The sequence below is a fragment of the Oncorhynchus mykiss genome, chromosome 30 (assembly GCF_057628025.1).
Source record: "Oncorhynchus mykiss isolate SJ-2025 chromosome 30, ASM5762802v1, whole genome shotgun sequence".
In the NCBI taxonomy this organism is placed as follows: Eukaryota; Metazoa; Chordata; class Actinopteri; order Salmoniformes; family Salmonidae; genus Oncorhynchus; species Oncorhynchus mykiss.
This window is the reverse complement of record NC_143051.1, coordinates 32,212,925-32,227,342: the sequence shown is the minus strand read 5'-3', so window position 1 is coordinate 32,227,342 and position 14,418 is coordinate 32,212,925. Positions and strand designations below refer to the sequence as shown.

General features: G+C 43.1%; 1 protein-coding gene across 1 annotated transcript; it reads right to left on the bottom strand.

Moving 5' to 3' along the window:
* Nucleotides 1-483: 483 nt before the first annotated feature.
* Nucleotides 484-1,981, bottom strand: LOC110489447 (uncharacterized). Its single transcript, XM_021562155.3, has 7 exons — nt 1,778-1,981; nt 1,596-1,645; nt 1,406-1,475; nt 1,220-1,306; nt 1,031-1,129; nt 826-906; nt 484-743 (listed from the first exon to the last, which is right to left on the bottom strand). Exons 1-7 carry the CDS (start codon nt 1,889-1,891, stop codon nt 606-608), a joined length of 639 nt encoding a protein of 212 aa, XP_021417830.3. The 5' UTR covers nt 1,892-1,981; the 3' UTR covers nt 484-605.
* Nucleotides 1,982-14,418: the final 12,437 nt, after the last annotated feature.

Here is a 14,418-nt window from a genome sequence, read left to right as displayed (position 1 = left end):
TTCATGTAATAGTGTAATATTAGCCTCATAACTCCAGGAATAGGAAATAGTGATGAAATAATCAAGTAAATGAAAAGACAGAGACAAATGCTTTTGAACTACTAGTTATTTTATTTAGAAATGTAAAATTCAGTGCAAAGTAATATAGTGCATTTGTGTCTAGACCCCTGTGTGGTGGCAAAGTGTCGCAAGAATCCTGTGGGGAGAGAAAACAAGAGAATACATTAATTCAATGGGTGTTAACTAATCAGGCTTCAGCGAAGCACTTCAAGTCCTCAATTCCTGAGAGAAAGAGAGAGAGAGAGAAATGTGGCCTTTCAGATCTCTGCAGTAGGACTACATGCTGGCCATGAGGTTCTCCAGGTGGTACTCCAGGAGGCTGGAGAGCTCAGTGACCAGAAACACTGGGTTAAAGTACCAGGCCAGCTGCTGCCCAAACATGTCATCTAGCAGAGCCATCAGCCCGCCCTGAAGAGAACACCACACAACACATAGATAATGGCTCTAAGTTACTAGCTTATCAAGAGCAGAGAGACAATGAGAGTTACTCCTCGTAAAATGGCATTGAAACCCTGTTATTCATGACAAAGTAAAGAGGAAGTAAACTAGGAATAGGGAAGTAAACTCTTGAATCTTACATTGAGCAGCAGCAGGTATCTCTCGGCCTTTGGCTCAATGCTGGCAGCTACGGGCAGGAAGGAGTACAGGAGAGCGTACAGACGCTCCATGAACCCACCAGGGTGCTAATGGAAACAGAGGAGAGAAGTTTAAGTGAAATTACAAATAGAGAGACATCGAAACATGTACCAGTGAGATGCTACTTACCACCATCAGGGACTTCTGAGCTGTCATCATCCCAAATAGCACCAGTTCAAAGAGGACATCTATCAGGTTAACATGATGGATCTAGGACAAGAAAACACGTTTGGAGAAAATAGGAATGATTTCAAATAGATCAGCTACTGTGATGTATAAAAGACATGCATGTGGAAGAACTCAAAGTGAGACTTGAAAGAGTTAATGAACTCACCTTTGCCTCAGCCAGCTCCCTCTCAATGTCAATCTGCTTGGAGGGGTCACTCAGGTAGTCCACAAAGTCGTTATAGGCACGGATGAATTCGGCCTCGTCCTATCACAAAGCAAAGAGCATTGACGTTAGTGAACAGAACACATTTCCCATCGAGGACGCTCTCTTTCCCTTGAATGAATAAGGAGTTACCATGTGGTGGGCCTGAACCAGTGCGCCCATTAGGACCTTTCCTGCCACAAACAGATGGTTCCTGCTCAGGGTGGAACCAAGCAGGGTCTAGAGAAGAGGCAAGAATTAGTGAGACACCCATCTTCCTCTTGGAGACAGACAGAACAAGAAGACACAGAGAGAAAAGGAAAAAGGAAGTCCACTCACAGTGAAGGCCTGGCGCAGGGAGACGAGCCTCAGGGCGATGTCCTCCACTCTCTTGGTGGTAAGGTAGAGGCTGTGGGAGGGAGGGAATGGAGCATGTCAACCATTAGGGTCAATGGGGATAACAGCATGGTGACCACTATCCTTCAGCATCTGGCAAGCCCAGACTACACAGACATTTAGAGGAACTCACTTTAGCAGAGGAACCTCCCTCTCCTCAGGCAGCAGGTCCTCCTCCCAGCCCTACAACAACAGAACAAACATTCAAGATCAGTGACCAATGCAATGACATGACAAACAATGGGTCAATGGAAGGATCTTAATGCTACTAGTCAATAGTATGTGTACTGTAGGTGTGTGTGTGTAACATCTGACCTCATAGCAGTTGTGGCCCTCAGGCTCTGGCTCCGTGAACTGCTGATTGGTGGGCGTAGACACGGAGGCAGCCTCCGACCACGCCGAGGAGGAGAGCAGCCCATCCGGCCCCATGTGCAGAGTGGCATACACCACCGAGACATCAGTCTGCTGCTCCAAAAACACATACAACACACCTGTTTACCACACACACGCATTATTAGAAAACAGAGCATATCTAAAGGAAAAACACCCAATAATTTCTGTTCAATATACATAAGAAAATGTATATTTACCTGGTAGCAGCCAAGGGTCATGTCCACAGACGTCTCATGGCGGAGGTGAGAAGCATACTGGGTCACCCTGCCAGCCACATACTGACAGAGAGAGACGATATGTTAAGGCCAAATGGAATAAGTGAAGAAAGCCTAATCTTGTACTATTTCGGTAGTATTTACATCTTACCAGGATCCAAGTGACGGACTGAACCTTGGTGGCACAGTAGGGGATGCCCTCTGAACTAAGTCTGGCTGTCTCCCTGGAGATGGCCCACACCAGTTGAGTCTCCAGGCCTCGAACCCTACTCACATGGTGCCTCCTCACCACCACCTGCTGTGGAGAGAAACAACATCAACAAAACAACATCAGCCATCGCTGTAACATATTTCCATCAAGATCACATGACTCTGGCAATGTAGATTAGGACTCGGTAGTAACAAAGACACATACCTGGGATCCCCCACGTATATAGGTGATAATGGGGCTGATGAACTGGAAAGTTCTCCAAGCTTTAGCCACTGGACCGGCATGGTTCTGCACAGGATATGGGTGACATTACAATACATTCAGGTTAGAAACAGCTAATTACAGGAATTGTAAAAGTGATGTGTGGGGGGGGGGGGGTCTCTTACTCTGATCACAACAGGCCCACAGTACAGGGGGCTGAACCTAATCGGTATCAACTGCCAATTACCAGTGGCTTCCTAAAGCACACAACAAAGATTTTTAGAATTAATATCTGGGATACTTTTCAAACATAATACCAAAAACGTTCTGAAAATTGTACCTCAAGGATAGTCGGTACATCTGGCACATCCTCAAGGATGATAGCAGCATCCTGGACATCAAGGATGACTGGCAGCAGTGGCACATCCAACTGGACCTCATCCAGTACATTTGATTCTAAAATTAGTAGCAGGAATACAAACAAACAATTGTCAGGAAGTAAAACATATCAAGCTAGCTAGTAACGTCACTACTAGTTAAAGTCCAACAGTGCTTCGCTTAGCAACAATTATTAAAGTTAGCGTTAGCTTGCAAGTCTGTATTACAGAAATACACATTTCACAAATTACATTTTCAATGCTGAATGTGGTAAAATAAGAAGTTAGAACTCCACGTACCCTCTTCGAAGTCGCTGTCCACCTCCCGACGATCGCGAACCCTGCAAAACGGAAAAAGACAACAAAAACAACCCATTAATGAATTTACACAACCTGTCGACGCAGAAGGCTGCCCACGTCCTCGCACTCTCTCCATCAATCTTGAAAAACACCCAGGCATTTTCCAGTCGATTTTTCAATCTCAGGTCTCAAAAATCAGTCAAGTTTGTTGTTGTTAAACAGCAAATTGAAGTTGTTCTTGTTTTCGAACAGAAAACGTTCAATAGAACGCTGAGATGTTCTATTGGTTAGATGTCTCTTGGCAACACATATTTTATAAAACTGCTGATTTAAAAATGGACAGCTGTGTTGCCATAGAAATTAGTTTGGAACTCTATGGTTATCATTAGAATCCTATAAAATTCCTGGTCATCATTGTAATTATATTCTATGTTGTTGGAATAATCTAAAACAAAAATACCAAATGTTTTTTTAAAGTCACTAGCTAGGTCAATGGCCCATTGAAATGTTTTAGCTTGTTTCATGGAAGTTGTTGTTGAACTTCTGAAAGTCTAGGCTTTGGCTCAGTGGGCTATAAAGACTTGTGGAGCACAGACAACCAGGGTTAAAACATATGACCACATTCAGACAAGGGGGGCGAAGCCAAAGTCCACTGAGGTTGGAGAGCACTGTAGGATCTGCATAATAATCATACCTATTTTATAAACAGGATATTATTATCATTGATTATGTCAAAGTGTATGTATGAATAAATCTGATTGAACTTTTTCATGGCAGGTTCACCTTTTGAAGCCGGGTGAGGTTCCCAAAGCGTGCTGCGCTCCCACCAAGCTCAGTCCCATCTCTAGACTCTTCTACAACGACAACGTGATCCTAAAGAAGCATGAAGACATGGTGGTCAAGACCTGTGTATGCATGTGACACCTGTGGCAACCCATCTATTCTACACCATTTTAATAAACTTTACTACCTTTGTTCCAAAAGATATACCTTTGCAACCAGCAGTTGAAAGCAATAATCTGCCAATATGCAGATAAATAGTAGGTATCTACACTGTACAAAAAAAATGAACGCAACATCCAACAATTTCAACGATATTACTGAGTTAAAGTTCATATAAGGCAATCAGTCAATTCAAATACATTCTTTAGACCCTAATCTATGGATTTCACATGACTGTGAATACAGATGTGCCTCTGTTGGTCCCAGATACCTTTTTAAATGAAGACAGGGGCGTGGATTTGGGGCGGCAGGTAGCCTAGTGGTTAGTGTTGAGCCAGTAACCGAAAGATGCTGGATCCAATCCCCGAGCTGACAAGGTAAAAATCTGTCATTCTGCCCCTGAACGTGACAGTTAACCCACTGTTTCCCGGGAAGGCCGTCATTGTAAGTAAGGATTTGTTCTTAACTGACTTGCCTAGTTAGAAAAAGGATAACAAGCCTTCTACTGTGATGGAGAATGCCTATATCCTCTGGGTTCCTGCATGAACACCACTAACCACGCTATGATCCAACTAGTGGTCAGTATGCACTACTACACCCACTCACATGAACGCTAACATTGTTTTCAGTTGGAAAGATGCTAAATGGCTCCGACATTAATGGGAAATATGGCAAATTGAAACAAAAACACCCAAGATACCTGAGTCTACAATGGCAGACTGTAGAGTACCGATAGTGAGAAGTTACATTCAAGACTGAAGCAATTGTGCCCTCTAGTGGTCGACTTTATACTATACCTGCTCTTTCCATGACAGACTGACCAGGTAAATCCAGGTGAAAGCTATGATCCCGTACTGATGTCACTTGTTCAATCCACTTCAATCAGTGTAGATGAAGGGAAGGAGACAGGTTAAAGAAAGATTTTTAAGCATTGACACAATTGAGACATGGATTGTGTATGTGTGCCATTCAGAGGGTAAATGGGCAAGACAAAATATTTAAGTGCCTTTGAACGGTGTAAGGTAGTAGGTGTAAAAAGAATGGTCCACCACTGTGGGAATCATTGGAGTGAACATGGGCCAGCATCCCTGTGGACACCTTGTAGAGTTCATGTCCCGGCAAATTGAGTCTGTTCTGAGCAACAGGGGGAGCAACTCAATGTTAGGAAGGTGTTCTTAATGTTTTGTAAACTCCGTGTATGTAGGCCTACATATTTTTAAATAGTACAGAATCACACATCACAATTCAAAGCCATAAAGTGTGGGCCTGTAGTACCTGTAAATCACCTATACTTTGTTTTTCATCTCCATATGAAAAGAATAATGCATAATTGTTCATGTAATAGTGTAATATTAGCCTCATAACTCCAGGAATAGGAAATAGTGATGAAATAATCAAGTAAATGAAAAGACAGAGACAAATGCTTTTGAACTACTAGTTATTTTATTTAGAAATGTAAAATTCAGTGCAAAGTAATATAGTGCATTTGTGTCTAGACCCCTGTGTGGTGGCAAAGTGTCGCAAGAATCCTGTGGGGAGAGAAAACAAGAGAATACATTAATTCAATGGGTGTTAACTAATCAGGCTTCAGCGAAGCACTTCAAGTCCTCAATTCCTGAGAGAAAGAGAGAGAGAGAGAAATGTGGCCTTTCAGATCTCTGCAGTAGGACTACATGCTGGCCATGAGGTTCTCCAGGTGGTACTCCAGGAGGCTGGAGAGCTCAGTGACCAGAAACACTGGGTTAAAGTACCAGGCCAGCTGCTGCCCAAACATGTCATCTAGCAGAGCCATCAGCCCGCCCTGAAGAGAACACCACACAACACATAGATAATGGCTCTAAGTTACTAGCTTATCAAGAGCAGAGAGACAATGAGAGTTACTCCTCGTAAAATGGCATTGAAACCCTGTTATTCATGACAAAGTAAAGAGGAAGTAAACTAGGAATAGGGAAGTAAACTCTTGAATCTTACATTGAGCAGCAGCAGGTATCTCTCGGCCTTTGGCTCAATGCTGGCAGCTACGGGCAGGAAGGAGTACAGGAGAGCGTACAGACGCTCCATGAACCCACCAGGGTGCTAATGGAAACAGAGGAGAGAAGTTTAAGTGAAATTACAAATAGAGAGACATCGAAACATGTACCAGTGAGATGCTACTTACCACCATCAGGGACTTCTGAGCTGTCATCATCCCAAATAGCACCAGTTCAAAGAGGACATCTATCAGGTTAACATGATGGATCTAGGACAAGAAAACACGTTTGGAGAAAATAGGAATGATTTCAAATAGATCAGCTACTGTGATGTATAAAAGACATGCATGTGGAAGAACTCAAAGTGAGACTTGAAAGAGTTAATGAACTCACCTTTGCCTCAGCCAGCTCCCTCTCAATGTCAATCTGCTTGGAGGGGTCACTCAGGTAGTCCACAAAGTCGTTATAGGCACGGATGAATTCGGCCTCGTCCTATCACAAAGCAAAGAGCATTGACGTTAGTGAACAGAACACATTTCCCATCGAGGACGCTCTCTTTCCCTTGAATGAATAAGGAGTTACCATGTGGTGGGCCTGAACCAGTGCGCCCATTAGGACCTTTCCTGCCATAAACAGATGGTTCCTGCTCAGGGTGGAACCAAGCAGGGTCTAGAGAACAAGAAGACACAGAGAGAAAAGGAAAAAGGAAGTCCACTCACAGTGAAGGCCTGGCGCAGGGAGACGAGCCTCAGGGCGATGTCCTCCACTCTCTTGGTGGTAAGGTAGAGGCTGTGGGAGGAAGGGAATGGAGCATGTCAACCATTAGGGTCAATGGGGATAACAGCATGGTGACCACTATCCTTCAGCATCTGGCAAGCCCAGACTACACAGACATTTAGAGGAACTCACTTTAGCAGAGGAACCTCCCTCTCCTCAGGCAGCAGGTCCTCCTCCCAGCCCTACAACAACAGAACAAACATTCAAGATCAGTGACCAATGCAATGACATGACAAACAATGGGTCAATGGAAGGATCTTAATGCTACTAGTCAATAGTATGTGTACTGTAGGTGTGTGTGTGTAACATCTGACCTCATAGCAGTTGTGGCCCTCAGGCTCTGGCTCCGTGAACTGCTGATTGGTGGGCGTAGACACGGAGGCAGCCTCCGACCACGCCGAGGAGGAGAGCAGCCCATCCGGCCCCATGTGCAGAGTGGCATACACCACCGAGACATCAGTCTGCTGCTCCAAAAACACATACAACACACCTGTTTACCACACACACGCATTATTAGAAAACAGAGCATATCTAAAGGAAAAACACCCAATAATTTCTGTTCAATATACATAAGAAAATGTATATTTACCTGGTAGCAGCCAAGGGTCATGTCCACAGACGTCTCATGGCGGAGGTGAGAAGCATACTGGGTCACCCTGCCAGCCACATACTGACAGAGAGAGACGATATGTTAAGGCCAAATGGAATAAGTGAAGAAAGCCTAATCTTGTACTATTTCGGTAGTATTTACATCTTACCAGGATCCAAGTGACGGACTGAACCTTGGTGGCACAGTAGGGGATGCCCTCTGAACTAAGTCTGGCTGTCTCCCTGGAGATGGCCCACACCAGTTGAGTCTCCAGGCCTCGAACCCTACTCACATGGTGCCTCCTCACCACCACCTGCTGTGGAGAGAAACAACATCAACAAAACAACATCAGCCATCGCTGTAACATATTTCCATCAAGATCACATGACTCTGGCAATGTAGATTAGGACTCGGTAGTAACAAAGACACATACCTGGGATCCCCCACGTATATAGGTGATAATGGGGCTGATGAACTGGAAAGTTCTCCAAGCTTTAGCCACTGGACCGGCATGGTTCTGCACAGGATATGGGTGACATTACAATACATTCAGGTTAGAAACAGCTAATTACAGGAATTGTAACAGTGATGTGTGTGGGGGGGGGGGGGGGTCTCTTACTCTGATCACAACAGGCCCACAGTACAGGGGGCTGAACCTAATCGGTATCAACTGCCAATTACCAGTGGCCTCCTAAAGCACACAACAAAGATTTTTAGAATTAATATCTGGGATACTTTTCAAACATAATACCAAAAACGTTCTGAAAATTGTACCTCAAGGATAGTCGGTACATCTGGCACATCCTCAAGGATGATAGCAGCATCCTGGACATCAAGGATGACTGGCAGCAGTGGCACATCCAACTGGATCTCATCCAGTACATTTGATTCTAAAATTAGTAGTAGGAATACAAACAAACAATTGTCAGGACGTAAAACATATCAAGCTAGCTAGTAACGTCACTACTAGTAAAAGTCCAACAGTGCTTCGCTTAGCAACAATTATTAAAGTTAGCGTTAGCTTGCAAGTCTGTATTACAGAAATACACAGCATCTCACAAATTACAGTTTCAAAGTTTAAAACTACACATGCCTTCTTCGAAGTCGCACAAAAACAACCCACAAATGAATTTGAACAATCTGGCGACACATCTGACCGCCGACATCCACGCACTCTCTCCACCAACCACCCAGGCATTTGAATCAGAGAGGTGCGGGGGGCTGCCTTAATCGACAACCACGTCTTCGATGCCCGGAGAACAGTGGGTTAACTGCCTTGCTCAGGGGAAGAACGGCACTCTGTTCACAACATTGACATCAGCAAACCGCCAACCCATGTGACGCGGGATTAATCCTTTAAAAGCACACTTCTTCAGCATGCCAGTAGCCATTGAAGGCGAGCATTTTCCCTCAGGTCAACCTGGTGAGTACGACGAGCACGCAGATGGGCTTCCCTGCAACTTTTTCTTACAGTTTGTGCAGAAATTCTTCTGTTGTGCAATCCCACAATTTATTCAGCTATCCGGGTGTCTGATCTCAAACAATTCCGCAAGTGAAGAAGCCAGATGTGGATTTTCTGGGCTGGCGTGGTTACACTTGGTCTGCTGTTGTGAGGCCGGTTGGACGTACGGCCAAATTCTCTAAAATGACATTGGAGGCGGCTTATGGTAGAGAAAGCAACAGTTCTGGTGGCCAGTCCTGCAGTCAGCATGCCAACTGCGCACTCCCTCATAACTTGAGACATCGGAGGCATTGTGTCATGTGACAAAACTGCACATTTTAGAGTGGCCTGTTATGTCCCCAACACAAGGTGCACTTGTATAATGATCATGCTGTTTAATCAGCTTCTTGATATGCCACAGCTGTCAGGTGGATGGATTATCTTGGCCAAGGAGAAATGCTCACTAACAGGGATGTAAACAAATTGGTGCACAACATTTGAAAGTAATATGCTTTTTGTGTTTATTGGACATTTCTGGGATCTTTTATTTCAGCTGATGAAACATGGGACCAACACTTTTCATATGTTGCTTTTATATTTCTGTTCAGTATAATATGTTGATTTTGAGTGTGAGAATGGTATATGAATAACACCCAATACCTCCTTCATTAAAGAAGGATCTTCGCATTTGACCTATAACCATACTTCACTCTTGATTAAACTATTCAAATCTACAGTAATTCAGATAATTACATCACCCTTTGTCATATATTTTATGTATCCAATCAAAGCTGTGAAGTCCTGTGACATAAGTGCAATGCTACATATCTACCATTTTGATGGCTGTCTTGTTGAACCATGATTTTCTAATTGTCTCTTTTATATGTTCTGCACATGGTTCAATTAACTAGCTAAATATATATACCATAAGTGCATGGCAACAAAAAAAGATATGACTTTAATTATACTTTTTTTCCAGTACAATTTAGTAGCAATGGAAAATGTCAAATTCTCTTTTTTTGCCGTTTTTATATGTACAGAGGATCCAATACACAGGAATATGTCATTGACAACAGATTTCTGGAGGACTGTGTACTGCTATATTTGTAATAAAATAAACTAGAATATTAATGGCGGAGGTTGATTTGATGCAGAAGTGAGAGTAAATGCCAGTGAACACAGACCTTCAGAAACTGATCGACACTCTCATCCTAGACAGTGTTACCTCTCTTCAGCTACATAGCATTGCAGTGTATTGGAAATACATTTGAAAATACTTCTAAGTATGCATTTGTCTGGTATGAGGATAGACGGAATGTATTTTAAATTGCATTTGACATACTAATCATAGTGTTCCGTATTTACAGCCATGTGAAATTGTATGCACTCACTGATGTAAATCACTTTGGATTATTAAGTCTCAAAATCGCATAAATAATTATCAAGAACCCGGCACATTTTAAACCTTTTGATCAGCTGAACGCATTCATGCTACGTTTTTCGCAGACATTTTACCAGGCAGGGGCACACAAAGTCAGTTCTAAGCAGTGCAGTACCACTCAGAGCAGTTTGGCCTCTACAAGGGTTCATCGAGATGGAAATACAGGCATGATTTAAATGTACATGCCTTCTAGAATTGCTTAAGTCATTGTCATTTATATCATTGTAATTCTGCAGAAAAAAGTGGCTGACATTTTTTGTAAATGGTGATGACATTTCACAGTGAGGATAAGCAATATTTCTTCTGTCCCTCTTTTTTATTCCTTGTCATTCTCAGGTGTGTGGCCGAAGTGCACCACAACCTGTAGAGAAACTCTATGAGCTACTACAAGACCAAGAGCTGGTTCAGTCGCTGCAGATTCAGCTGAACATCGTGACAAGTATAAAGTCATCCTCTCGACATCTTCCAGAGCAGAAGCCGGTGACAGCAAAGATCTTTCAGTATTTAGAGGACTTGCCGATGAACATTGCAGCCAGCCAAGAACTACAGTATGAGGCTTGTTCACACTACTTTGACACAGTTGACGACTTGCCCTTTGCTGTGAAAACAAAAATCTTGAGCACTGTTGAAGAGGCATACACCAATGCAGAGGAAAAACTTACAGTACATGTCAGGTGGTCAGTCTGCCCTGGAGTTCCTCCAAGAAGTTAGGGTGTTTGATCCACGTCACATTGCGTATATGGATGACCGAGTGTCCAGCTACAAGGCTATTCCAGGCTTCAGTAAGGTACCGAGAGATGAACTGGATGCCTACTTGACCAATGCAGGACCAGCAGCACTTAGAGCCACAGTGAGTGGGGTGGTAGATTTGAATATCTTCTGGGATGGACTTCAAGAGAGACTTCCTGTGCTGAGCACCCTGGCCCAACGCTACAAAGATGCAGTCTCAAACTCAGCTGATGCTGAGCGAAGCAACAGTATCTACAAGCTTGTGTTGTCCAGCCATAGGCGGTCAACCTCTAACAACCTACGAGCCTTGGTCTTCATGTACCACAACCAACAACTCCGCAGTGGAGGAATTGATATGGAGGAGGATAGGGAAGATGAAATGGAGGATTACATTGAGATATAGGCCTAGATGAGCTAGGCCCTTGGTCACCAACCCTCCTCTCGTTATGTTCAGAAAAAGAGCTGTGTTTGTTAAAAAAAATAAACAGCCCAAAAGATCACTTTGTCTCAAATATCACTTTTTTTCTTGGTAAAATAGCCCTTACACAGCCTGGAGGTGTAAGTCCAAACCAGATGGGATGGCGTATGGCTGCAGAATGCTGTGATAGCCATGCTGGTTAAGTGTGCCTTGAATTCTAAATAAATCACAGACAGTGTCACCAGCAATGAACCCGCACACCATAACACCACCTCCTCCATGCTTTACGGTGGGAAATACGATAATTCGTTCACCCACACCGCGTCTCACAAAGACACAGCGGTTGGAACCAAAAATGTCCAATTTGGACTCCCGACCAAAGGACAAATTTCCACCGGTATAATATTCAGTGCTCATGTTTCTTGACCGAAGCAAGTCAGTTCTTGTTATTGGTGTCTTTTAGTAGTGTTTTTTGTTGTTGCAGCAATCGACCATGAAGGCCAAGAGTGTGCAAAGCTGTCATCAAGGCAAAGGGTGGCTATTTGAAGAATCTCAAGTATAAAATATATTTTGATTTGTTTAACACTTTTTATTGGTTACTATATGATTCCATATGTGTTCTTTCATAGTTTTGATGCCTTCACTATTATTCTACAATGTAAACATTTAAAAAAATAAAGAAAAACCCTTGAATGAGCAGGCGTTCTAAAACCTTTTGACCGGTAGTGTACTTCAACAGACAAAACAAGCCTGTCAAAACAGCCGTGGAAAACTGAGAAAAACCCTGATGAGGCTCCTGACGATTTGACATTTCTGCCAGCCAAGCAGCCAGGAGTTTAACCAGAAGATCTCCTCACCTGACAGCACTCCTCTGGACTTATTCAATGTGAACACTGTCAGAACCCTATGCCTCCACACAAACAAACAAGCTGATTCAGACAAACATAACACGGAAAGGGAGAAAAGAGGAAAAGTTTTATCATTTCAATGGAATGGTCATCCTCCGAGGTCAGCTGAAGTTTAGAAATATGATGGTATTACAGGAGGGAAAATATCTTCTCAATGAGCTGTGCACGAAGGATGGGACTGCACCCACGACCCACCGAGCATTCATAGAAGAGCTTACCAACCAGATTTTGTGGGGTGTCTGTTGAGCTATTAGAACAGGTGAGAAATGCACAATTGAGGATGAGAACTACACACGTACCTGTCCCTGTCAAAACGCCTATCGCTGTCAAGAAAAAGGGTGTTGTAAAAAAGGTAATAAAGAGGTGCCTACAATGCAGGAAGAACGGAGTCACTTTGGACTCTCCATTGAAGTGCCAACAGTGCCAGGTAGCACTCTGCGTCAGGCCTGACAGAAACGTCTTTCATGAAGCTCCTTTTGAGTTGAGCGAAGGACAGCAGTAAAAGAGAATCCGCTCATCTTATTTTAATAACAGATTGTCATTTTTTTTCTGTGGTGGACAAAATGTATTTTGACTGTGCTGGTGGTGCACATTTACTAGAGAGTATGGAAACCGTACCACAGAGTATGGACATTCAGCGCACCCCTACGAAAATACTTTAGTTGGAGCAAATAAACGTACCTCGGTGACGATAAATTGTTAACCACAAGCAGGACAGGCTATGCCCAAACAAAACTTTATGTGAAGGTTTAGTAAGTTTACTGATGTGATGTAAACATCTACTTAATAAAAATCACATTTGGTTAAGCATTGGAGCTACAGTGCCTTGCGAAAGTATTCGGCCCCCTTGAACTTTGCGACCTTTTGCCACATTTCCGGCTTCAAACATAAAGATATAAAACTGTATTTTTTTGTGAAGAATCAACAACAAGTGGAACACAATCATGAAGTGGAACGACATTTATTGGATATTTCAAACTTTTTTAACAAATCAAAAACTGAAAAATTGGGCGTGCAAAATTATTCAGCCCCTTTACTTTCAGTGCAGCAAACTCTCTCCAGAAGTTCAGTGAGGATCTCTGAATGATCCAATGTTGACCTAAATGACTAATGATGATAAATACAATCCACCTGTGTGTAATCAAGTCTCCGTATAAATGCACCTGCACTGTGATAGTCTCAGAGGACCGTCAAAAGCGCAGAGAGCATCATGAAGAACAAGGAACACACCAGGCAGGTCCGAGATACTGTTGTGAAGAAGTTTAAAGCCGGATTTGGATACAAAAAGATTTCCCAAGCTTTAAACATCCCAAGGAGCACTGTGCAAGCGATAATATTGAAATGGAAGGAGTATCAGACCACTGCAAATCTACCAAGACCTGGCCGTCCCTCTAAACTTTCAGCTCATATAAGGAGAAGACTGATCAGAGATGCAGCCAAGAGGCCCATGATCACTCTGGATGAACTGCAGAGATCTACAGCTGAGGTGGGAGACTCTGTCCATAGGACAACAATCAGTCGTATATTGCACAAATCTGGCCTTTATGGAAGAGTGGCAAGAAGAAAGCCATTTCTTAAAGATATCCATAAAAAGTGTTGTTTAAAGTTTGCCACAAGCCACCTGGGAGACACACCAAACATGTGGAAGAAGGTGCTCTGGTCAGATGAAACCAAAATTGAACTTTTTGGCAACAATGCAAAACTTTATGTTTGGCGTAAAATCAACACAGCTGAACACACCATCCCCACTGTCAAACATGGTGGTGGCAGCATCATGGTTTAGGCCTGCTTTTCTTCAGGAGGGACAGGGAAGATGGTTAAAATTGATGGGAAGATGGATGGAGCCAAATACAGGACCATTCTGGAAGAAAACCTGATGGAGTCTGCAAAAGACCTGAGACTGGGACGGAGATTTGTCTTCCAACAAGACAATGATCCAAAACATAAAGCAAAATCTACAATGGAATGGTTCAAAAATAAACATATCCAGGTGTTAGAATGGCCAAGTCAAAGTCCAGACCTGAATCCAATCGAGAATCTGTGG